The 26,123-nt window shown below is 47.6% G+C and overlaps 1 protein-coding gene across 2 annotated transcripts in view; it reads left to right on the top strand.

The window, feature by feature from the left end:
* SMARCB1 (SWI/SNF related, matrix associated, actin dependent regulator of chromatin, subfamily b, member 1) overlaps positions 1–26,123 on the top strand; it is a 36,785-nt gene that overhangs the window by 2,599 nt on the left and 8,063 nt on the right. Inside the window, exons 2-7 of one of the 2 annotated variants that reach the window (XM_027577247.2) lie at positions 1,330–1,441; positions 3,191–3,320; positions 7,609–7,746; positions 9,812–9,939; positions 19,421–19,587; positions 25,826–26,016. In XM_027577247.2, the coding sequence (XP_027433048.1) occupies positions 1,330–1,441; positions 3,191–3,320; positions 7,609–7,746; positions 9,812–9,939; positions 19,421–19,587; positions 25,826–26,016 (866 nt within the window). Of the gene's footprint in view, positions 1–1,329; positions 1,469–3,190; positions 3,321–7,608; positions 7,747–9,811; positions 9,940–19,420; positions 19,588–25,825; positions 26,017–26,123 lie in introns of both variants that reach the window. The other variant, XM_027577246.2, reaches the window with a different exon arrangement.

Raw genomic sequence — 26,123 nt, 5'->3', positions numbered from 1 at the left:
TGCAAGGTAATGGTCGGGGGCATTGTTGTCAATTTCTTTCGAAAAACCTAGCGGAAACTATCCATTTGCCCTTGGATGATAATGGTACTCAAGCCAAATAATGCAGAAAGGGGTCTATGCCTTCTGTGTGGAGCATGAGCAACTTGCTGTGGCCACTCTTCTGTCAGGCTGTTCAGCAGCCCTGGTTGTCGATCATAAAAATCTTTGATTCATGAAAAAGGGAGAAACCGATTCTAATTTAACAAATATATCGTTCTGGGTAGGTAAATGGGAAGAATAATGGAAATGGTCCTCCATGGGTCAAAGTTCAGAGTTGCTGCATGTCTGACAGATGACTGAGTAGACCCAGAAAAGGGCTGTGCTTCGTGGCCCCAGGTGGAGCCACATATGGCACTCAATCTACCGACTGTCCCCTTTCAGGGGACCCAAGTGGTCACTGTCAGTTAAATAATCGAGTTTTTTTTTTTAAGATGTTATTTATTTATTTGATAGAGAGAGGGAACACAAGCAGGGGAAGTGGGAGAGGGGGAAGCAGGCCTCCTGCTGAGCAGGGAGCCTGATGTGGGGCTCAATCCCAGGACCCTGGGATCATGACCTGAGCCAAAGGCAGACACTTACGACTGAGCCACCCAGGTGTCCCAGTAATCGAGTTTCTTGATGAAAACTTGGAGACTAGATTTCTTTTCATTAAGGAAGTCATACTTTGAGTATCCGGTACAGACAAACTGAAGCAGTTGGTTGGGGCAGCAATGATTTATATAGTAATCTGCTGATTGCCAGTAAGTGCTTTTTAAACTCGTTGGAAAATTCCTTTCGTGTTCCTGGTTTGAGTTTTGTTACTAAACAAAGCCAACAGGGGCTATGGGGAAAATTATCCTGCATCTGTCTAAAATTAAAAGACCTTTTTGGTGTTTATTACATCATAAAAATATCAAAGTCTGTTCTTAAGATAAAAGAAAGTCAAAGAGGACTTACATTTCTGGAAAGGGCCTGGGATCCTTAGTCTAAAATCAAAATCACCACGAGCTTCTCAGTGAGCTCTGGGGGCCTGCTTCAGAAGTGTCTGGTCAGGCCTTTCAGAACTTGATCCTGTCGTCAGGATGCAGATGTCATGGCCCCTGCCTAGAGGGGCAGATGTGGGCCAGATGTGCACTGCGGTTGAACCCTCCATGTCAGCAGAATGTGTTTTTATGGCTGCAGAAAGCCTGGTGCCCGGAGGCTAACTCGTGTTCTGCTTGTCACTCAGTCGGGCAGAGCTTCTGCACCTCGACCCTCTCTTTCTGCGCCGAGACATGACCCTCATAATGAGCCTTCTTGCTTTACTCATAGGTGGGAAACTACCTCCGTATGTTCCGAGGTTCTCTGTACAAGAGATACCCCTCGCTCTGGAGGCGACTAGCCACTGTGGAAGAGAGGAAGAAAATAGTTGCATCGTCACATGGTAAAAAAACAAAACCTAACACTAAGGGTGCGTCTTCACGAGGGTTTGTAAACCTGTTTCAAAACCACTCGCTTATGTCATGAAGATAAAACGTTTTCACTCCAGAGTGTCTTCACTGCAGCCCTGACCTTAGTGTGGCAGGGAGCGTCCGAGGGGCAGGGTCGCCCCGGAGCTCGCCGCGAAGCTCAGGCGAGAAAGCGGCTCCAGGGAGCCGGTGGTCCCTCGTCAGGTATTTTCAGCAGGGCCAGCGGGGGCGTGAGGGCGGCAGGGCCGGGACACGAGCGGGTGCTGTGAAGACATGTTGGTCTCAAAACGTTTTAGGAATGCTGTGATGCTCTGCCATCTGCCGTGGGCTTGTCGCCATAGTCACCCTCCATGCAGCCCAAGCGGCGGGTGGTGGCCCCAGCTCCCACTCCCCTCTGGGGCTTTCACCGCTTCGCTTCCCAGAGCACATCCATCCCGTAGCACCTCATCTGACGAGCAGCGTGCTAGTGCTCATGTGCATGTCCCTGCTTGGTGTGACTGAGGCGTGCCTGGGGCTCGCTGGCTGAACTGCCCGACACTCGAGAGATGAGCGGGCTTTGGCAGTGGTGGCTCTGCGCGGGGCCAGAAGATGCTCTGCAGACGCTCCGAGGGCTCTGACGGGAGCATCTCCCCTTACCTTTCGGGTTGGACGCGGCGTGGCGTTTGGCAGGTGGCGAAACTGCTTCAGCTTGGCAGTGGCGCCTTATACACAGCTGCCCGGGCCTGGGTGAAGACTCTGCCTGAAGCTGTGCATGCGTGTGTGTGTGTGCGCGCGTGTGTGTGTGTGGACGCGTGTGCGTGCACGTCCGTCTATCCTGTTTGGTTGTGTCTGTAGGTACTGCTATGGTCTTGTCCACTGTGGGCAAAGTAGTGGTTCTTTTAATGCAGGAGCCGGAGCTTTTTTTATCTGCTGCTATAACATTGCCACTCACTTCCTTTAAAAAGTCTCCTTTTTTGTCCTCCCTCTGCCCCCTCCCCCCCCGAGTGGAGCACCAGTCACTAACGCAGTGAGTTCCTAGCTTTGCTTTCACCCCCGCAAGCCTCAAGTGAAGTCTCAGTGGCTCTTCTGCCCTGTGCTTTGGAGACATGTTCCCATAACCGATTTGTTTCTCCAGGAGAAGCCAGTCTGAACGTGCTGACAGGTAGCAGCTCTTGACCGAGGTTCCCTAGAAGAGCTATGGGTCAAGCTGCCTAGAACCTGTCCTGCTTCCTAGATGGCATGCATTGACTGGTACAAGGCTGGGAATTGACGTTCGGTGTGAAGCAGCTCTTTCTAACTCTCTGGGCTCTTGTTTTAAAAGAAAAGTATTTTTCATCTTTCATTCCATCTCTCCACTTTGCTTCGTGTCATGGATTGCCGTGGTGTCAGACCTCTTCCCACTGGTGGTATTACTCTGGAGCTTCCTTCCCCGCCCGCCCCCCCAAGAGCACCCATTGGCTGTGCCGTGCCGTGGCTGCTGCCGTCCCGGGCGCTTCCTCTGTGCCCTGAGCCGGTGCTCCTGGCACAAATTAGCATGAGTCAGTCCTCTGGGAGTGTTTCCTCAGTAGGACCCCGAAAGCACTCCGTCCAGATTGCCCTTTTGGAAGAGGCCAGCATTTAGCAGTAGTAAGGTTGACACCTGCTTTTCCCTCGTGCATGTGAGGACCTCGATGTGCTGCATCCACCGGCTGCCGCTCCTCGCTGCCCCGCCAGCAGGGTGACCGCAGCGGCGTCTCTGCTTGCAGATCACGGGTACACGACCCTGGCCACCAGCGTGACGCTGTTAAAAGCCTCAGAGGTGGAAGAGATTCTGGACGGCAACGACGAGAAGTACAAGGCAGTGTCCATCAGCACGGAGCCGCCCACCTACCTCAGGTAGTACACCCCCAGCCGGGGCATGCTCTCGGGACGACACCCGCAGGTATTTTTCTCATACTCTAGAACTGATTGCGGTTCAGTTGTACTGAAATACTTTCAAAGGTATATTTATTTGAGAGAGAGAGAGAGAGAGTGCATGCACAAGTGTGTGCGTGCACATCCAGGGCGTGGGATGGGGCGGAGGGAGAAGGAGAGAGAGTCTTTTTTTAAGCAGACTCCCTGCTGAGCTCGGAGCTGGGTGCCGGGCTCGATCTCAGGACCTGAGATCACGACCTGAGCCGAAACCAAGAGTCAGAAGCTCTACTGACTGCTCCACCCAAGCACCCCTGAACCAAAATACTTTTAAACACTTCACCCGCTATGTTTACAAATTGTCTTAGCCAGGTTTCCAAGTTTCTTCTGTATCTTTGGAATTTCTAAGAAACATAAGCCAAGTCTTGAGTTCTGGAAAGTCATTAGGAATGCTTTGAAAGTGGGACTAATCTGTTTGAAAAATGAGTGGCCCAGATAAATTCACAAAAGAAACGAACAATAGATTTTAAAATTTATTTATTCTTTTATTTTAGACAGAGTACGCATGTGTAAGCCTTGTGGGAGGGGGGAGAGGGAGGGAGAGATTCTCAAGCAGATTCCGTGCTGAGCGCAGGGGGCTTGACCCCATGACCCCAAGATCATGACCCGAGCGGAAACCAAGAGTTGGATGCTCAACTGACTGAGCCACCCAGGTGCCTGTGAATGATAGATTTTAATATAGAAGCCTAGAACCTTTGAAAGAGTATTTACAGTAATAATTAGGTAAGTAATTGGACGGTGGTTACATTATAGAGTCTGTTCATTCAGATTTATTTTTAATTTTTTTTTAAAGATTTTATTTATTTATTTGACAGAGAGAGACAGTGAGAGCAGGAACACAAGCAGGGGGAGTGGGAGAGGGAGAAGCAGGCTTCCCGCTGAGCAGGGAGCCCGATGTGGGACTCGATCCCAGGACCCTGGGATCATGACCTGAGCCGAAGGCAGACGCTTAACGACTGAGCCACCCAGGCGCCCTATTTTTAAATTTTTTTATCTTTTCATTTTCATAGGTAGTTTTATTTGGCTTTTACTCATTCACGTTTATAAGAGAAACCTAGATACCCCGGTAGCTAAATAGGTAAAGAGTGGGCCCCCCTGGAAGCACACAGAGTAAACAAATAGAGGAGACGATGTTTGTCCTTGTGTAATGTTAAGAATTCAAAGTAAAACAAAATAAATGACTAGCGACATAAAGAATTGGAGAAGGTAGGATAGAGCTGGCACACTCAGGCACCCTGCAGAGGCCTTGTACAAGGCCATGGTGATGACACCAACCTGTTTTTGTTCTCTAGCCCATTAATGTCACTCCTGGGAATGTGTCTCAGACAAATAATTTAGAAGGCCACCACCACCAGCAGAAATCATTATATGCATTGAGAGGCACTCGATAGCATCATGAGTAATGACAGACAGTATGGAGCCACTTGAGCATCCAGCCTTAGGGAGAGGCTTGAGTGAGAGAACGTGCAGCCAGCTGAGTAGACTAGGGTGTGACAGACTAGGCTGTAGACCAGGAGAGACTATATCCTTGAACCAGATAGACTGGGATAAGGTAACTGTTAAGTAGACTTTGTGGCAACCAGAAACATGGTTCGTGTGAGTGAGCTGTGCAGGATACCTCCGTTACCCTCTCAGCTCTCAAGAACACATGCATTTAGATGCGCAAAACCCTGGGGACACTGAAGAGGGGGGAAGGAGGGTTATTGTTTTGAGTGATGTGGTTATGGAAAAATCATTTCTTTCTAGATTTTCTTTCAACTTTACTCTTGGGTCGTTTTTATAATCCTCCCCCCACCCTCACCTAAAGGTGACACACATCCCACTTGGCCAGTGTTAGAGATGTGTGCTCTGCAGATTCCTCTTTCCCCAAGGGATGTGGTAAGAACATAAGGATGGCTAGACTTTCCTAGGGAAGTGGCAGAAGGAAATCATGTACATATGGCTGGGGCTTTCAAGTCTGCACATGTCAGCCAGGAACCTTTTATGGGGCAGTAAACACTTCTTGATGAGACTTCATACTTCATACAAACACTTCATATGAGCAACAGCTGAGGGAATAGAGTACTGTAGTTACCCCAGAGCCCAAAACTACTGAGAGGCGGGCACCTGAGTAGCTTCGTTGGTTAAGTGGCCGACTCTTGGTCTCAGCTCAGGGCTAGATCTCAGGGTCGGGAGTTCCAGCCCTGCATTGGACTCCATACTGGACATGGCCTACTTTAAAAAATAAATAAACTGCCGGGAGGGTTGGGAGTAGAGGTTGAGTGAAGCTGCTTTCCTTGGGCCCTGTGCTCAGGAAGTGCCTTCCCACTGCCCAGTCAGCTCCACAGGAGGACTGGCATGCCCCCTCGTCACTGGAAAGGTAGGGCAGAGGCTGGATATCCCCTCTTGGGCAGACCTACGTGTAGCAGAAGAAAGTTTGAATCCCGCCAGATTCTCAGATTTAGTGTCTGGCTTCCTCGCCGTGTCTGGGACAAGATTTGCACGCTCCTTGAGACAGCTACCTGACAGGGGCGTGGCACAGCTGCCCAGGCCTGGGAATGAGCGAGATCTCTGCTGAGATAAGGCAGGATTTTTCGGGCAGAGGGGGAACCTTAATGCCAGCTCTAGGAGGCTCGGGAAAGAGGTGGTGGTCTCGACCTGAGGTTCCCAAATACAGGCCCTGCTGCACCAGCATTGCCCAGGGAAGTTGTAAAGAACTTGTATTCCTGGGCCTTCCTCAGGCTCGGAGATTTCCTACCAGAAATTTTGCACTCTTAACGTGAGTCTGTGTAGCCAAGATTCGAAACCACTGACCCAGCTGGACTGTGGTAGGGGACCCCAGCCTTGCTGTCCTGTAAGCCCTGCCCAAATTAGTTCCACGTTCCTCCTTCTCCCAGGCCTCTGGTATGTGTTAAGGCCGGTCATCAGATGAGAGTAAGATGTGGGTATGGGGGACTTGACAGAGTTCCAGCCGAGTTTGGTACTGTATATCTCTCCCTGCCCCACCCTCAGAAAAGGGGCACTCTGGAACTGTAGCATTGGAGACGCAGGTGGCCCCAGCTTTAGAAGAGGAAAGAGTCAAAGGGCCTGGGGCCTGGCAGGTCATGGCCACTGCTTCTGCCTTCCACCACCCCATAGAAAGAAGGGCTGCCAGCCGCGTTTCCCCACCCCTCCTGTGGGGACATGGATGGGAGGTAAATCGCGCAGTTGCTGTCATGTTCTCTGAACGGTAGCCCACAGTTATTGAAGGAGATGTGGTGTGGGTGTTGGGATATAAAAGCAAATGACACACAGTCAGCGCTGCCCTCACGTTGCTCAGACTCACTAGGGAAGGTGGCCCTGAGGATGATAAAGTGATACACAGGGCATAGTGGGAACCCGAGCACTTGTCTTTTAAACCAACCCAGCCCTGGAGCCTTGGTTTAAAATAGCCTTTTGGTATTTTCCTGGTAGTAAGAGGAACCTATAAGTTGCAGAGAAGAGTGAGCCCTTTTATGGTATGCTATTTGCTTTGAGCCTCACTTTATAGAAAGTTTTCACTAACACAGCTTCTCCTCAGCCCTCCTGGTCTGGAAACCTGGAAGCCAGAAGCATTGCCTTGTCCATCTCAAGCTGGCCTGTGTACCTAAAAGATTAGTCTGATCTTGTCTCTCCCTCTTCAAACTCCTCGGGGACTCCTAGTCGCCTGCCGAGTGCAGTCATTTCTCACGGAGCATGCCAGCCCTAGGATCGGGACCCTCTCCTTGTCCCGCCTCTCCAGCCCCAGCCAAGCCCACAACTTATCCAAGCCTCCTCTCTGCTGCCACCTGTGCACTTCCGGAAATGCCCTACCCCCCACTCCCAGTGAGCCCCAATTCAGTGCATAAGGCCCCACTCCAGGGTCTGCTTCCCTGGGAAGCCTCCTCCTCATGTGCATTCCCTGCAGAGGGGATAATGCTTCCATGGAGTCATGCCTAGCACATACCGTGTTATACTGCGACTCGTGTGCTGGGCTGGGCGCTGTTCTGCTGTGTCTGGGGCCGCTCTGCACCCTTCCCCTAGCACGGGTGCCTCTGAATGGGTGCCAGTGGGAGCCTCAGGAGTAGATACATGCAGAATCTGGGGTGCTTAGGGGTCCCCACAGGGTCCTGGAGCCTGGCAGGGGTGCAGTGGGTGTCAACTGACCATGACTTGGAGGCTGATCGCCAGTAGTGGGCTCCTGGACTGAGCAGGGGCATTTCTCGTGTCTCCCCAGGGAACAGAAAGCCAAGAGGAACAGCCAGTGGGTGCCCACCCTGCCCAACAGCTCCCACCATCTGGACGCTGTGCCCTGCTCCACGACCATCAACAGGAACCGCATGGGCCGGGACAAGAAGAGAACCTTCCCTCTGTGGTGAGTATGCCTCACCCCCCCCGGATTCCACCTCAGTTTTAGCCTCTTCCCTCTGCCTTGACCTTGTGTTCCCTAAAACACTATGCTGCCTTCTTGAAACTGTCCCCTCGGCTTCTGGAACAGCCAGTCTCCGGCTCACTCCAGCCCTGGGCCCTGCCTGCTTTATTCTCGCCGCTCTCTCCTGTGTCCCCAGCGCCTCCAGTGGTGCTCCTGAAGGTGCAGCCCTTGGATCTTGTGGTTTGAGACGCCATCCCACTGAGATCCCTACTGTTAGTTCCATGTGGCCTCTGGAGCACATCACTGCAAGCTGGGTGGCTTAAAACAACACAAATCTATTTCTACGGTTCTGGGGGCAGGAGTTTCAGTGCAGCAAAATCAGGGTGTTGGCTGGACCCCACTCCCTCTGGAGGCTCTCGGGGGGAAGCTGTTCCTGCCTCTTCTGGCCTCTGGTCGCTTCCAGCATTCCTGGGCTTGTGGCTGCATCACCAGTTTGTGTCTCAGTGGATCACAGGGCCTCCTCCTCTGTGTATGTGAAATGGCCCTGTCTTCTTTTAAAACGACACTTGTGATGTGATTCAGGGTTACTTGCAGAATCTTCTCCTCTTAAGATCCTTAATTACATTTGCAAAGTCCCCTCTCCCGCTTTTTGCCATATAATGGTCACAGGTTTTAGGGATTAGCACTGGATATCTTTTGGGAGGCATTTTTTCAAGTTTCCACTTTCACCTCTGCAGCCCAGCCTCACCCCTACATGCTGTCCTCGGGTGTCCGTCACACACTGCTTGCAGACTTGTCCAACTCAGGACACAGTAATCCCATCCTTCCTGCGCTCAGCCTGAAATCCCAGAACTTCCTCCTTCTCATGCCACAGAGCTAGTCTCAGCAGATTCCCTTCTCAGCGTGCCAAGTGTCTGGAATTGGACCGCCCTTGGCCAGCCCCCACTCAGGTGTGGGCTCCCTTGCCCAGGGCAGATGGTACCACTCCTGTCGCAGGTCTTCCAGATACCCTGTCACGTGTCCACCAGGGAGTCCTCACAGCGGCCACCGCTCTCTGGCTTCTTCTCTTGCCGCCCTCACTCACCCTCAGGCCCATGAGCCTCCACGCTGCTTTCAGAGCCACCCAGAAGCTTCTGCCCTTGGAGTTCCCTCTGCCAAGAACTCACTCCTTGCCACCGTCCACATGGCTGAACCCCTTCTCCCTCTTCCTTCCCATCAGTATTTGAATGTCCCTTTCCCAGAGCTGCTTCCCCCTCTTTAGAATGGCCACTCCTGTCCCTTTCCCTGTCCATGCTTCCCAGAGCATTGGTGTCTGGCATGCAGTGTGTTTTCCTCATTGGTTTGTCTGTCATCTGTGCCCCTCCTGAGAGCAGGTCTCAGCCCTCTGTATTCCACAGACACCCTTAGGGTCCCCTTACCGGCCGGCATTCCCCCATCTGCCTCACCAGTCCAACCTGTTCCCTCTTTGTCTGCCTACAATACAGATATGACCACAGAACTGCCTTGCTCTGGGTTCTCCTGGGGCTCCCTCAGGGTAGAAGCTGGATTCTGTAGCCTGAGGTGGAGAAGCATGGGTACCTGGACACCCTGTAGCATCTCTGCGTCCTCCACGCTGCTCTCCTCCCCCCGCCAAAGTGCACCCTGCCTTCGGTGCTCTTGCTCTCGATCCCTCAACAGCTCCTCACCGCTCTTGCCCCTTGGCTTTTGCTCAAGTATTTCCTCTTCTGGAAATACCCTTCCTTTCCTGCAGTTTTCTGTGAAAGTTCGGCCTGCTTTGGGACTTAAATCTCCTTTCCTTTGGGATGCGTCAAGGTCATCTCTCACTGCCCAAGGCTGCAACTCCCTCTCCCTTCCCTGTGTGCCCTTGAAGTGTGGAGCTCTGCCCCTGTGGCTGCAGGACCCCTGCTGGCTCGTCTCTGCTGGCTCAGCCCTTAGTTGACAAGTCGCCATAAGAAGTGGGCTTTTCCCCTCTCGCCAGACTTGCAGTGACCAGCAGTGCAGAGAGGGAGGCCCTGAGCGTGGAGACCCACAGCACCCCCTGCTGACTTTGCTGCCACTTCACTTCCAGCTTTGATGACCACGACCCAGCTGTGATCCATGAGAACGCATCCCAGCCTGAGGTGCTGGTCCCCATCCGGCTGGACATGGAGATCGACGGGCAGAAGCTTCGAGATGCCTTTACTTGGAACATGAATGGTATGTGGGCGGTTGGGCTGCGCGCAGCCCAGGGCCGGCTACGGTGCGAACAGTCCTTTTTGTTGCCTGCTGCTCGTTGGGATCCTGGACTCTGAACGCGACATTCAGAGCCTCATGGCGTAGATGGGGAGGGTGTGGACTCTGGGTTCAAATCCTGCTTCTGCCCCCATTTCCTGTGGGTTGGGCACATGAGCCTCAGGTTCCTTCCTCTCCCAGTGAGCTTGGGTGGGTCAGGGGCCAGTCACGATGCAGGCTGTCTGTCCACAGAGCTCGATGATGACCTTGATGCTGCTTAGACCAGTTTGGGGGCATGGCCCTCCACGCATCTCCCATCAGCCCTGTGCACCCCTCTGGTCTTTCACGGTGCTGTGTGTATGTGCTCTTACCTCTCTCAGCCCCTCGAGGTCTGCCCTCACTCTGTCTGTTCTTCCTCTTCCCATCCTCGCTCTATAAGTCCTGGGTCAGGTGCCTGCTCTTGCCTCTCTCCCCAAATCTGAGCATGACTCTGTGCAAATGAGCAAGCGAAAGCATAGGAGATGTTCTCCAGAGCGTTTCGTCCGTATCCCATTCAGGAAAGAGGATTGCACCTGTGTTTATTTTTTCTTTATTGTTTTCCTGAATCTTTCAGACTTTCTGCAACAAGCACATTATTTATATTCAGACCAAAACCAAACAACAACAATGAAAAAGCCCCAGTGAGTATCATTTTTAAATGAAGAAAAGTTGAGAATCCCCGGAATCTCACCGTTCCTACTAGTAGTTTCCCTGCCCGTCACTTGCACGTGCAAACATATTTAACAGAGTTGTAGTTATAGTGCAAGTATAGTTTTATTTTTCTTCGCTTAGAAGTATCTTCCTGGTTTCTCTGGGCTTCATAATTGGCGCACAATTTTCTGATGAGTTGTAGTGCCTCTGTTTGCTAGAACTCCTTCTGCTATTAGACGTTTCCAGGGCAGAGAACATAATCGCTAACAACTTTTTTCTCCCAGAGGGGATTTCCTCAGGGAGGAACATGTGTAGTTCTTGATACGTGGTTGCCTGGAACTTTCTGGAGGCATTAGCCTGCTTCCTTTGGTCATGTCCTGGCACTTGATGTGCCAGGCCTGAGTCCAGGGGCCTCTGCCCAGCTCTGGGAACAAGGCCTGAGAGCCGGGTGCCTGTCCTCCAGGGCCCACAGGTTAGCTGGTGAGAGAGGATGTGGCCAAGGGGAGATGTGGTGAGGGGTTCCAGGACTTTGTGATGAGTGTAGACAGGGCAGGCGTGGTGCATTGGTGATACTCCAACATGGGCACAGGACAGCTGATGAGCGCCAGGCGGTGGCCTGTGCCGCACATTTCTGTTACACCGTTCTCTGCTGATCTCAGCTGGCGTTTGTTAGAGTTAATTATTAATTCATCTTTCTCTCCCCCCATTTCAATCCCTTAAGGTCAGGGAGCATGTTTTTTATCACTGCTTTTATTACAACATTTAGCGTAGAACCTGGCCGTAGGCCATGGCATAGGAACTTAGCTGTTCCAGTTGACTCCCTACATGTATTAGCATGTTACTTTTCTTTTGAGGAACATGTAGAAAGCTCAGACTATTTATACTCCCACCCTAGTCCAGAAGGGATAAGGCATCTTACGTGAGAATGCTTGGTAGGAAAGAACAAAGCAAATGCAAAAGATGTTGTGAGGAAAAATCGGATGAAGCGGAAAATGAAACGAGAAGATAGCAAATGAAGCCAGTGCTCTGGGCCATATTCACAGTTGAGTAGGTGTACGTTGTGAGGGCAGGGCATGACGCTCGGACCTTTAGAACCAGGCAGAGAGCGACAGGATGATCGGTTCTGCAGTTCCCAGTGTGGTCAAGATGAGCAGCCACTCATGGCTCAGAAGTGACAAAATCATACACAGTACTTGAATCCAGGAGAACCTCTCCCTCTGGCCCTCAGGAGGAGGACACAGTATAATTCAGTGAAGACCTATATCTTTCTGGGAACCCTGCCATGAGTTTCTCCAGGCTGTTCCTCAAAGGAGTCCTCCGGTAGCATACCATATCCCCCATGAAGTATAATTTGGTACAAACCCTTGGAGAACCAAAATAATTTTGTTCTGTGAACTCTTCCTCAGCCCACAGTGGTATTTAGCATATCTAAGAGCTGTAATTCTTAACTGGTGGTTAGGAAGCTGTGCCCCTGCCATGAGAGTTAAAATTGCATGTTCAAAATCGCTGGTGTTTTTCGTGGTCGTATCTAATTTACTTTGAAATTTCAAGTAACCATAAAGGTGGGTGTGAGACATTTTATCACAAAGGGACTAAAAATATTGAGCGGCATGAATGAACTACATGTCCTTCAGAACCAAGACATTCTTCATAACCAGGATTTGTCTCCAACAAACTTTGGGAAGATATCTGTTAACAACGAGTTCAAGGTTATCTTCTCTTAGAAGGACATGAAAGAGAGCTTATCTGTGAGTTGCTGGTGAAGTATGACATTATCTGTCTCAATAGCAGCCTCCTTGGGGTATGTTGAAATCCTCCAGAAAGGATGAGCTGCTGAACAAGAACACATGGATGTCAGTATGGCCCCACCAGGGGTTGAGGGGATCCCAAGGCAGGGCCCTGAGCTGCCTCAGGAGAAGGTGTGGAATCTGCTCCTGCACCCAGGCCAGGGGTGACCCGGGCCCTGCAGGTTAACTCTGTAAGGCATGGCTACAGGAAGCAGGTTCTAGAGATTTGTGTCCATGTGTTCACTTTGGATGCCTAAAGTCCCCAAATGACAGATTCAGGAAGCTGAGTGGATCCCAGCAATATAAACCCAAGGAAATCCATGCCAAGATTCGTCATAGTTGAACTTCTGAAAACTAAACAAAGATCTTGAGAGCCAAGAAAAAGAACACCTGACTTAGAGGGAAAGACCTGGGATGACAGCAGATTTCTCATCCAAAACCACAGAGGCTGGAGGAAATGGCACATGGTTTTTCAAGACTGCCAATCTTGAATCTTACACCCAGTAAAAATACCCTTCAGGAATGAAGTGGAAATCCTCAAATGAAGGAATACTATCGTCTTTAGACCTAACCTAAAAAAAGGGAGATGATAGGGTGCCTGGGTGGCTCATTCAGTTATGTGTTTGCCTTCGGCTCAGGTCATGATCCCAGAGTCCTGGGATCGAGCCCTGCATCAGGCTCCCTGTTCAGTGGGGAGTCTGCTTCTCCCTCTGCCCCTCTCCCTGCTCGTGCTCTCACTCGCTCCCTCTCAAATAAATAAAATCTTTTAAAAAAAAGAAAGGGAGATGATAAAAGAAACTGGAACATCAGGAAGGAAGAAAGAATACGATAAGCAAACATACGGGTAAATATAATCTTACTTTCACCTCTTGAGATTTCTAAATTACTTTTAGTAGTTGAAGCAAACGTGGTAATGCTGTCTGATTGGTTCTAAATGTATGTAGAGGAAATTTTTTTTAATTTTTTTTTAAGATTTTATTTATTTATTAGAGAGAATGAGATAGAGAGCATGAGGGGGGGGAGGGTCCGAGGGAGAAGCAGACTCTCTGCTGAGCAGGGAGCCCGATGTGGGACTCGATCCCGGGACTCCAGGATCATGACCTGAGCTGAAGGCAGTCGCTTAACCAACTGAGCCACTCAGGTGCCCTGTAGAGGAAATAGTTTAAGATACTTACATTATAAATGAGGAAATGTAAAGGGACATGATGAGAGGTACGGTTTCTGTACTTCACTTGAATTGGTAAAAATGAAGAAACCAGTAGACTGGTAAGTTATGTGTATATGATGTTATATAGAGAAGGACACTTAAAAATTCTACACAAAGAGATATATTCAGAAATACTGTAGATAAATTGAAATGGAGTCCTAAAAAGTGTTCAAGTAACCCACAGGAAGGTAAAAAACGAAAACAGGAAAAACAAAAACAAAGTGGCAGATGTAGGACTTAATAGGTCAGTAATTACCAGTTAAAAAAAGCAGAGATTCTCAGAGTGCATTTTTTTTTTTTTAGGATTTTATTTGTTTATTTGACAGAGAGAGACAGTGAAAGAGGGATCACAAGCAGGCAGAGTGGGAGAGGGAGAGAAGCAGGCTTCCCACTGAGCAGGGAGCCCAGTGTGGGGCTCGACCCCAAGACCCTGGGACCATGACCCAAGCTGAAGGCAGATGCTTAATGACTGAGCCACCCAGGCACCCCCAGAGTGCATGGTTTTTAACACTTCGTTTTTTAAAGTAACCCCTACACCCAACATGGGGCTCGACCTCACAACCCTGAGATCAAGTCGCATGCTCCAAGAACTGAGCCTGCCAGGCACCCCTGGCAGAGTGCATTTTTTAAATGACCCAATGATATATTATCTATAAGAAACTTACTTCAAATATAATGATTAGGTAGGTTGGATGTAAAGTCATAGGAAAAGATACATTATGCAGGCATTGATCAGAAGAAAGCAGAAACAGTAGCATTAGTATTAGTAAAGCAGACTTAAGAGCAAAGCAAATTACCACAGGTAGAGAGATTAAATACAGTAGTACCCCCTTGTCCACAGGGAATATGTTCCAAGGCCCCCAGTGGATGCATGAAACTGCAGGTAATGCCAAATCCTATATATATTATGTTTTTTTTTTTAAGCATTCCTACTTATGGTAAAGTTTAGCTTATAAACTAGGTACAGTAAGAGATTAACAATAACAGGACAATTAATACTGTAATAAAAGTTGTATGAACGTGGTCTCTCTGAAAATATCTTAGTGTACTGTATTCACCCTTGTTTTTGTGACGATAGGAGATGATAAAATGCCTACGTGATGAGATGAATTGAGGTGTAGGATTAGCCTACTGTGATCTTCTGATGATACATCAGAAGGAGGATCATCTGCTTCCAGACCAAAGTTGGCTACAGATAACAGGCTGTGAAAAGCAAAGCCACAGATAAGGGTTGGGGGGACTACTTCAATGATAAAAGGGTCAGTCTACCAAAAAGACATAGCAATCCTAAGTATGTATGCACCAAACAGCAGAGCTGGGAAAGATGTGAACCAAAAACTGATAGAACTGAAAGGAGAAACAGACAAATCCACAATTATATTGGAGACTTTGACATCTCTCTATCTCAACAACTGAGAATAACTAGACAGAAAATGAGCAAGATGATATAAACCCAACAACACCATCAACCAACAGTATCTGGCATTTATAGAACACTCTGTCTGTCACAGCAAAATACATATTCTCTTTAACTTCATGTGGGACATATACCATACAAACCATGTCATGGGTCATAAAACAAATGTCAACAAATTTAAAAGAATTGAAATTTTAAATTATGTGTTCTTCAACCAGAATGGACGCAAATGCTTGTTAGCTAAATAACGCATTTCTAACTAATTCATGGTTCAAAGAGGAAATCTAAAGGGAAATAAATGTATATACATCGACCTGAATGAAAATATCACATACCAAAATTTGTAGGATATAGCTCAAGTAGTACTGACAGGGTAATTTGTAGCATCAGTGTTTACAGTAGAAAAGTTTGAAATCTATAAGCTCCCACTTTAAGAATTGAGAAAAAGAAAAGCAAAATGAAACCAAAGTGAGCAGAAGGCAGAGCATAAGAGAGCAGAAATCAGTGAAATTAAAAACAGAAAAACAGTGGAGAAATTTAATGAAATACAGCTGATAATTTGAAAAGCTCAGTAAAGCTGACCTAGCAGGACTGACAACAAAAGATGAAAACAAAAATTATCAAATTCAGGAATGAAATGGGCTATCACTACAGACCCTGTGGATATCAAAAGGGAGTACCACAAAAGCTCTACACACATAAATTTGACAATTTAGACAAAATGGAGCAATTTCTTGTAAAACATATGCTACCACAGTTCACTCAGTATCAAATAGATAATTTGAGTTGCCCTATCACTATTAAGAAATATGATTCATAATTTAAAAACCACCCCAAAAGGAGATTTCCAGGCACAGATGGTGGCTCTGGAGAATTTTACCAAACATTTAAAGAAGAATTAACATCAATTCTCTGAAGTCTTTTCCAGAAAATAGAAGTGGGAACACTTCCCAATGAATTTTAATTTTTTTTTCCCCAGTGCATTTTATAAGGCTTGTATTACCTTGATATCAAAACTAAAGACGGTACAGAAAAAGTAAACTATAGGCCAGTATCCTTGATGATTATAGACATAAATTCCCCCCCCCCCTTTTTTTAAGTAGGTTTCATGCTCAGTGTGGAGCCCAACGCAGGGCTTGAGCTCACAACCCCAAGATCAGGAACTGAGCTAAGATCAAGAGTCACACACTTAACCAACTGAGCCACCCAGGCACCAGGACACATAAATCCTTAACAAAGCATTAGCAAACAGAATTCAGCAATATATAAAAAGAATTACACACCATGACTCAAGTAGGGTTCATTACTCCAGGGATGCAAATCTAGTTAAATATTTGAAAATTGATCAACATAATCCACCATATTAACAGACTAAAGAAGAAAAACCAGATGATATCAATTTGATGCAGAAAAACTAACAAAATACTCATTCTTGATTAAAAACTTTAAGAAAAATGGGAATAGTGGGAAACTACTTCAATTTAATAAAGAGTATCTACTAAATATCCTATAGCTAACATATTTAATGGTAAGAGACTGGACGCTTTCTGCCTGTGATCAGGGACAAAGCAAAGATGTTTGCTCTCATCACTCTTGTTCCTAGCCAGTGCAGTCAGGCAAGAAAATTAAATAAAAAACATACAGATCAGAAAGAAAGAAATTCAACTGTCCTTGTTTGGGGGCGCCTGGGTGGCTCAGTCAGTTGGGTGGCCGACTCTTGATTTTGGCTTGGGTCATGATCTTGGGGTCCTGGGATTGAGCCCCATGTTGGGCTCTGCACTCACTGGGGATTTTGCTTCAGGATTCTCTAACTCTGCCCCTCCCTCTGCTCACACACTCTCTCGCTCTCTAAAATAAATCTTAAAAAATAAATAAGTAAACTGTCCCTATTTGTAGATGACATGATTGCCTACATAGAAAATCCCAAGAGAGGGACGCCTGGGTGGCTTAGTCGGTTAAGCGGCTGCCTTCGGCCCGGGTCATGATCCCAGGGTCCTGGGATCGAGTCCTACATCGGGCTCCTTGCTCAGCAGGGAGCCTGCTTCTCCCTCTCTCTCCCTCTGGCTTGTGCTCTCTCTGTCAAATAAATAAAGTCTTAAAAAAAAAAAAATTCCAAGAGATCTACAAAAAATCCTGCTAACACTAATGATTGAGTTCATCATAGGATACAAGATAAACATGCAAAAATCAATTGTATTGGGGCGCCTGGGTGGTTCAATTATTAAGCGGCTGCCTTATAAACCATACAAACCATGTCATGGGTCATAAAACAAACATCAACAAATTTAAAAGAATTGAAATTTTAAATTATGTGTTCTTCAACCAGAATGGATGCAAATGCTTGTTAGCTAAGTAACACATTTCTAACTAATTCACGGTCCTGGGATCAAGCCCTGCATTGGGCTCCCTGCTTGAAGGGGAGCCTGCTTCTCCCTCTCCCACTCCCCCTGCTTGTGTTCCCTCTCTCGCTGTGTCTCTCTCTGTCAAATAAATAAAATATTTTTTAAAAGATCAATTGTATTTCTATGTACTATTGGTGAACACATGGACACTCAAAAATACATTACCATTTGGGGCACCTGGGTGGCTCAGTCATTAAGCGTCTGCCTTCGGCTCAGGTCATGATCCCAGGGTCCTGGGATCGAGCCCCGCATCGGGCTCCCTGCTCCGCGGGAAGCCTGCTTCTCCCTCTCCCACTCCCCCTGCTTGTGTTCCCTCTCTTGTTGTGTCTCTCTCTGTCAAATAAAATCTTTAAAAAAAAAAAAAACATTACCATTTATATTCACTCAATAAGAAAAGGGATAATTTGGGGGCACCTGGGCAGTGCATTTGGTTGAGCAACCAATTCTTGGTTTTGGCTCGGGTCATGATCTCAGGGTCGTGGCATTGGGCTCCATGTTTAGTGCAGAGTCTGCTTGGGATTCTCTCTCCCTCTGCCCCTGCCCCCCACCCCATGCACATGTGAATTCTCTGTCTCTAAAAATAAATAAATCTTTAAAAAAAGAAAAGCAATACTTTGGTGTAAATCTAATAGACATGTATAGGACTTGTATGCCAAAAACTACAAAACACCAATAAAATTAATTAAAAAGATCTAAATAAATGGAAAGGCGTACCATTTTTATGGATTAGAATACTCAAGATGTTAGTTCCCCTAAATTGATACACAAGTTGAATGCAATTCCTGTGAGAATTTCAGCAAAACTTTTTGTACATATAGACAAAATTGTCTAAAATTTATATGGAAAGGCAAAGGAACTAGAATAACTAAAGCAATTTTGAAAAAAAAAAGAATAAAGTAGGAGAATCCGTTTCCCCAGTCTCAAGTCTTAATATATAGCAACAGTAATCAAGACTGCATATTAATCTATAATTACCTCACACTAAAAAGTTTAATAACGTTCTGCACATTGTACTCGTAGGGTGCTTCACATAGGGCACTTTAGCTCCATGCGGCAATCTCTGAAATTAACTATGCTTGCTTGCTATATGAGTTACTGATCATAGACTGGCTGAGTGTGTGTCCTGATGGTACTGTTAGGATGGCTGGTCTCTAGCCTTTCTGGGCTAGTGAGGAAATGGTGGGGTAAATTGTTGAGCAGACCTGGTTCTTGATGATGTAATCATGCCATGTACCAATAAGGGGATTCATCCTTGACTTTCTTCATCCTTGACTTTCTTCTTGTCTGTGGCTCATCCCAGAAGTGGTGCGTGGCCATTAAATTTGGGTTACAACAACAGGGCAGAACAGAGAGAAAACATTTGACCACATGGGACCTTGCTGTAATCTGACCAGTTGCAGATGGCCCCTGCAAGTTCATTCCTGGTATGGCTATACTTCCAGGATCCAGGGTCCATTTACATCTGCATATTTGTCACCTTGTTATGTGTGTGTGCTGCCCAGAGAGTCAGAAACTGAGGGAAGGTCCATAAAAAGCCACAAGCAGCCTACTATCTCAGGGATTTCTCTATTGGGGAGGAAGTTGGTGAATGATTGTGTGCCAGTGGGACACTGACCTCAAAGTGACTTACCTGGAAGGAGACTGTGCTGTTTTGCTCGGGCTTCCATATCAAAGTACCAGACTGGGTGGGTTAAACAACAGTTTATTTCCTCTCAGTTCTGGAGTCTAGAAGTCCCAGATCAAGGTATCAAAGGATTGTGTGTGTGGAATGAGGGCCAGAAGGGGGTGATGCTCGTCCTATGATTCCTCCCCCAACCTCATGTCTGGGAGGGTCACCCTGAGTTATCATTCTTTGTTGGGGATGTCTAGCAGAGGAGGAAGGGGATGGGGCGGCTAGGGCCAAACATGGTGAAGTTAGGTCCTGTGATCAGTTGGCAATTCGTGCCCTTTCTCCTGATTTCAGAGAAGCTGATGACCCCTGAGATGTTTTCAGAAATCCTCTGTGATGACCTGGATTTGAACCCACTGACATTTGTCCCAGCCATCGCCTCTGCCATCAGACAGCAGATAGAGTCCTATCCCACGGACAGCATCCTGGAGGACCAGTCAGACCAGCGTGTCATCATTAAGGTGGGCAGCTCTTCACCGTGCTCCGGGGTCTTCCTTGTCCTGGGTGGGTCACAGGGTGCTGAGAGTACATTGAGGCCTTGGACCGCCCTGGTTTTGGGGTCCATGCTGTGGGATTGGACTTCTGGAAGGCTGTCTTAAAAGTAGTATGTGGCTATTTACCCCAGGAAGGGTTGTGGGCTAATTTCTGATTTCTCTGAGTAAGAGATGTATTCTGGATGTATTTGGGGCACCGCCAGGTGTTGAACAGAGCCTGGGTGGTACAGAGGAGATGAAGCCAGCTGCCAGGCAGAGCAGGGAAGCCCACGGTGAGATGAACAGCAGTGCCACACTCTTCCTGTGGACTAGCTGGGTCAACCACACTTCCCACTGTCTATTAACCCACCTCAGTTCTGGAGGAAGATGCTGCCTTACCCGTTGTGTTACAGGTAAAGAGGTTGCCACATGGAGAGGTTACACATCACCTGCCCCATACTGCCCATACTGTCCAGCTGATGAGTGGTAGTGCTGAGATTTGGGTCTTAGGCCTGCCTGCTGCAGTGCCTGCTTGGTGTGAGTTATCATCTCATTGTGGCTTTGGTTTGTATTTCCATTAATTAGTGACATTGAATATCTATCATGTGCCTGTTGGTCAGTTGTAGATCTTTGGAGAAATGTGTGTTCAAGTTCTTTGCCTTTTTTTAATCAGATATTTTGTTCTTTTGTTGTTGAGTTTAACAAGTTCTTTATATATTGTCGATATCAATACCTTATCAGATATGTGATTTGCAAATATTTTGTCCCATTCTGTAGGTTGCCTTCTTACTCTTTTGATAGTGTCCTTTGATGCTTAAAAGTTTTTATTTTATGAAGTACAATTTGTCGTTTCATTTGTTCCCTGTGCCCTTGGTCTCATATCTAAGAAATAACTGCTAAATCCAATGTCATGAAGCTTTTTTCTGTTTTCTTTTAATAGCTTTATAGTATCAGCTCTTATATTTGGGTCTTTCGTCCATTTTCAGTTAATTTTTGTAAATGGTGTTAGGTAAGGGTCCGACTTCATTCTTAAGGATGTGGCTGTCCTCTTTCCCCAGCATCGTCTGTGGGAATGACTGTCCTTCCCACATTGAGTGGTTGTGGCACCCTTGTCAAAAATCATTTACCTGGGGGCGCCTGCGTGGCTCAGTCGGTTAGGCGACTGCCTTCGGCTCAGGTCATGATCCCAGGATCCTGGGATCGAGCCCCGCATCGGGCTCCCTGCTCAGCAGAAAGCCTGCTTCTCCCTTTCCCTCTGCCTGCCCCTCTGCCTACCTGTGCTCTCTGCCTCTCTGTCAAATAAATAAATAAAAAATATCTTTAAAAAAAAAATCATTTACCTGTATATTTGAGGGTTTATTTCTGGGATTTTGTTGCTCTATGTGTTTGTTTTTATGTCAGTACCACACTGTTTTGATTACTGTAGCTTCTGAAATTAGGATGTGTGAGTCTTCCAACCTTGGTCTTCTTTTCAAGATTGTTTTGATTCTTCAGGGTACTTTAGATTCAGTTTAAGTTTAAGATGGGTTTTTACTCTATTTCTGCAAAAAACATTCAAATTTTGATAGGGATTACAATGAATTTGTAAATTGATTTGGATAGTCTTGACATCTGAGTAATACTCAGTCTTCCAATCCATGAACATGGGATGTCTTTCCGTTTATTTATGCTTTCTTTAATTTCTTTGAGCAGTGTTTTGTAATTTTCGTTATATAAGTCTTTCATCTCTTTGGTTAATTCGTAAGTATTTTATTCTTTTTGATGCTGTTCTGCATAAAATTGTTCTCATAATTTTTTTTCAGATTGTTTATTGGTTAGTATATAGAAATGCAGCTGATAGTTGTGTGTTGACTTTGTATCTTGTTGGTTTGCTGAATTTACTAGTTCTAACAGTTTTTTTGTGTAATCTTTAGGGTTTTCCACATACATATAAGATCATCATTTGTAAATAGAGGTAATTTTACTTCTTCTTTTCCAATTTGGATCCCTTTTATTTCTTTTTCTTACCTAATTTCTCTGGCTAGAAATTCCAATACTGTGTTGACTAGAAGTGGTTAGTTCCTGATCTTAAAGGAAACACTTTCTGGTTTTCACCATTGAATATGATGTTTGTTGCAGGTTTTTCATACATGGATTTTATTATGTTGAAGTAGTTTTTTTTCTTTTTGTAGTTTGTTTGAGTGTTTTTATCAGGAAAGTGTTAAATTTTGTCAAATGCTTTTTCTGCATTGATTGAGGTTGTCATGTGGTTTTTCAGTCTGTTAATATGGTGTGTTACATTGGTCAGTTTTTGTATTGAACTATCTTTGCATTGCTAGAATAAATTCCACTTGGTCATGGTATATAATTCTATTAATATGCCACTAAATTCAGTTTGCTAACATTTTGTTTAAGATTTTTACATCAAGTGTATAAGGAATATTGGTCTGTAGTTTTCCTTTCTTGTATCTGGCTTTGATATCGGGACAACGAATTATGAAGTATATTCTCTCCTCTTAAATTTTTTGGCAGAATTTGAAAAGGATTGGTGCTAATTCTTCTTTCAGTGTTTGGTAGAATTCGCCAATGAAGTCATTGGGATCTAGGGCTTTTCTTTGCGGGGAAGTTTTTGTTTACTCATTCAGTCTCCTTACTAGTTAATTTCTTTTTCATTTTCTTTTCTTTCCTTTTCTCTTCTCTTTTCTTTTTCCTCTCCTCTCTTCTTTTCTTTTTCCTTTCCTTTCCTTTCCTTTTTCCTTTTTCCTTTCTTTTTCCCTTAATGTTTTTCCTTTCCTTTCTTACGTGGAGCTTGAACTTGTGACCTAAGATAAAAAAAATTGTATGTTCTGGGGATGCCTGGGTTGCTAAGTCGGTTAAGTGTCTGCCTTCGGCTCAGGTCATGATCCCAGGGTCCTGGGATCAAGTTCCGCATTGGGCTCCTTGCTTGGCGGGGAACCTGCTTCTCCCTCTGCCTGCTTCTCCCCCTGCTTGTGCTCGCTCGCTCTTTCTCTGACAAATAAGTAAATAAAATCCTTTAAAAAAAAAAAGGCACCTGGGTGGCTCAGTCGTTAAGTGTCTGCCTTCGGCTCAGGTCATGAATCGGGCTCCCTGCTCAGTGGGAAGCCTGCTTCTCCCTCTCCCACTCCCCCTGCTTGTGTTCCTGCTCTCACTGTCTCTCTCTCTGTCAAATAAATAAATAAAATCTTAAAAAAAAAAAAAAAATGGCCTGTTCTACTGACTGAGCCAGCCAGATGCCCCACTGGTTAATTTTTTTGAGAGAAATACGAATCTTTTTCTTAACCCATTTTAGTTTCATATTATGGCCAACCAGCAGAAAAAGAGCCTGACTGAGAAAGAAGAGGAACTTCATACAAAAATGGGAGCCTCACCTGCATTCTTCATGCCTAGCCTCTCACCTCTAAAGGATGGCCCTGAGGACTCTGCTCTGTGCCGAATCTTTGTCCTGTAACTGTAGTGGGAAAGTGGCCTCATGGAGTTAGCCACACCCACCAACATGCGGCCATGATCAGGGTCCTCATGAGTCTGACCAGCTGGCTTCCTGATACTTTTCTCAGAATTTTTTTTGTTTTAAATCCTGATGGAGCTTGTGGGCAGCCATACAGAAAGTTGTCAGGCAGTTGAGAATCTGCCAGGAGTTGCCACCATCTCTCCTGACCAGAGGCTTTCTTGGCTACTGGACAGCTGTGGGGCCCCTTCAGGCCCTCCATCCCACCTGTCATCCCCACCCCCAGGTTGGGTTTCTGCCCACCTCTGACGCAAGGGCTCGCTGACACCAAGGTCGGACACAGCTGTGGCCCAGAGAAGTTTTGCTGCTATGGGACAGTGCTGTGTCTATCAGGTCAGAGCCCTCATGGGCATGGTGGCCTAGGGGACAGCGCCCATCTTATAGGTGAGGAAACTGAAGGTCACACCCCAGGTTTGGGTCACAGGGACTCAAGGAGAGCTGGGTACTTCTATGAGGATATTCTTTGTTGTTTGGCTCCTGGGACATGGTGGAGGGCCAGGATCTTGGCCGCGATGGCACCTGAGGAGTGTCTCTCTTCACGAAGGGGTGCCTTAGTGCGGAGTGGCCATTTACAGATGTTCTTGGGGACTCTGGGACTACAGCCCAGACCTGGCTGCCTTTACCAGGGCACCTGGCGCAGGTTGGCTCTGCTCAGTCTCGGGGCTGGGAGGCTCAGTGTTTCTTACACGTCAAGCCATGAGGTTCTGCGGGGCTGACCGGGCCCATTCTGTGCAGGTGCATGTGGTGACAAGGGTTGGCGGTTGGGGAGATGGCTGGAGCCTGGCCCCAGTGCTGCATGCCTACTTAGGGGTCCTGGCCCTGCCTCGTCTCGGAGCCCACTCAGAGTCCAGCCACTCCTCACCACCTCACCATGCCCACTGCTAGATGGCTCCCTCCAGCAGAGGTCTCAGTGGCAGTCAGTGTCTCTTCTCTGCTCAAAACACTCCCCAGGTCTTCCAGCCCCTTGTGGAGGCTGGAGCCCTTCGGACAGCCTCAGGCCCAGCTCTGCCCAGGACCCTTCTCTCCAAGGAGCCACAGGGCCTGCGCTCTTTGCCCATTCAGTTCTTCCTAAAATGCCGCCTCCCCAAGGGAGGCCTTCTTGGGCCTCCTGGCTAACGTGGCCTCCTGTGCGCTTTCTATCCTTCCCCTCATTTTGTCTTTAGGACTTGGCCACACATGACAGGTACCATACATTCACATAATTAACTTCCTTAGGTATCTCTCCCCCAACTGGAATGTGAGCCCATGAAGACAGTGTTTAGTTGGTGGTACTAACCATTGCATTCCTTGTGCCTCTTCCTTAGTAGGCACACAATCTGTATTTTTGAGTAGATGCAAGCATTAATGACCAGTTTTAACTGGCAGGGCACAGGCACCCCAGTCTGCATGGTGCCGCCTGGTGGCCAGGAGGACTCCTGCCGTTGCAACCAGGGCAGAGCTTGCTGGGGCTGTGTATGAACGGCTACACCGGTTGCTCCTATTTGGCCCTGTTTGATGTTTTTCTTTGGGCTGCCTGCTGCTTCCCATCTCTTTGGTCCCAGCATGCCCTCAGGGCTCACTGGGCATTCGGTTCCTATTAGGCCAAGAGGCAGCTCTTCTGGTTCCATTCTGTTAACCATCATTGGTCAGTCGCCCAGCGTGAGCAGAACACGGAAATGGGAAAGGACAGGGGGCTTGTTTGCAGAGAGTGAAAAGTGGTGTGCGGGGTCCAGAGGTGCAGGGCTTTGTGAACGGGGACAGGGAGTGGGGTCTCACGCTTCTCTGAGGGCAGCAGGGTAGGTCCTGAGCAGTGGCCACCCTGATCCTTGTCTTAAAAAGCTGAGCACGGGGGCACCTGGGTGGCTCAGTCAGTTAAGCGTCTGCCTTTGGCTTAGGTCATGATCCCAGGGTCCTGGGATCAAGTCCCACGTTGGACTCCCTGCTCAGCGGAGGGCCTGTTTCTCCCTCTCCCTCTGCTGCTCCCCCTGCTTGTCTTCTCTCTCTCTCTCTGTCAAATTAAAAACAAAAAAAAAAAAACTGAGCACCCAGGGATAGTAGGGTGAACGGGCAGGTGCATTGTGGCCTGCTTACCTGGAGAGCAGCAAGCAGTGCTCCCAGCCCCATAGAGTCATAGGAAGGAGCCTTGTGGACACGGCGCCCAGTGAACACAGCCAGACCCTGATGAGTCCTTCCTGTTTCAGAGCAGGCCTGCTCATCTGTGGCGTGACGAGTAAAGATGGTGGTTCTGAGTGCAGGTGTAGGTGGGGAGCTCCTGGAGCTCAGGCTGTGTTCCATCTTGGTCTGGGTGCTGCACAGGCAGGGCCCGGACTCTCTCCTGGTGGCAGGTTGCGTGTCAGCAGGGTGTCTGCTGGGAGCGTGGTAGGCGGGGCTGGCTGTGGGCCTCTGCTGCCCACCCAGGTTTTGAGGGCGCCTTTATGGGCTATTCAAGTGGGGTGTGCATCCGTGATCACACTTATAAAGTAAGATGGGTGACTGTGCCAGGTCTTGAGCCAGAGCCCCCTTGTGGCAGTCCCAGTACGTATGCGGTGTCATCTCCGTTTTCTGGATGGGGACCTGTGGCCAGAAGGACAAGGGCCAGCCCCTGTTCTCAGCTAGTAAGTTGTGGGCAGGGTCCGGCCTGGCCTGGCGACTCCCTAGTGGGCTGTCTCACCTCCTTGAGGCCTCCCGAGGTTGGGCGCCGTTCTGACTCCTCTCACTTGTGTTCTTTGGTTCTCGCCCCAGCTGAACATCCACGTGGGAAACATTTCGCTGGTGGACCAGTTTGAGTGGGACATGTCAGAGAAGGAGAACTCACCAGAGAAATTTGCCCTGAAGCTATGCTCAGAGCTGGGGCTGGGCGGGGAGTTCGTCACCACCATTGCGTACAGCATCCGGGGACAGCTGAGCTGGCATCAGAAGACCTATGCCTTCAGGTAGGAGACCACGTGAGCCCCGCCCTCATTCCTCTGCAGACGTGTTTTGGGGAAAAGATGGCTCCCTATGTGTGGTGACACTTTGGGTCTCTCTGGAGCCTCAGCCG

Source organism: Zalophus californianus, chromosome 14 (genome assembly GCF_009762305.2).
Source record: "Zalophus californianus isolate mZalCal1 chromosome 14, mZalCal1.pri.v2, whole genome shotgun sequence".
NCBI classification, from domain to species: Eukaryota; Metazoa; Chordata; class Mammalia; order Carnivora; family Otariidae; genus Zalophus; species Zalophus californianus.
This window is presented reverse-complemented; position numbering and strand designations above follow the sequence as displayed.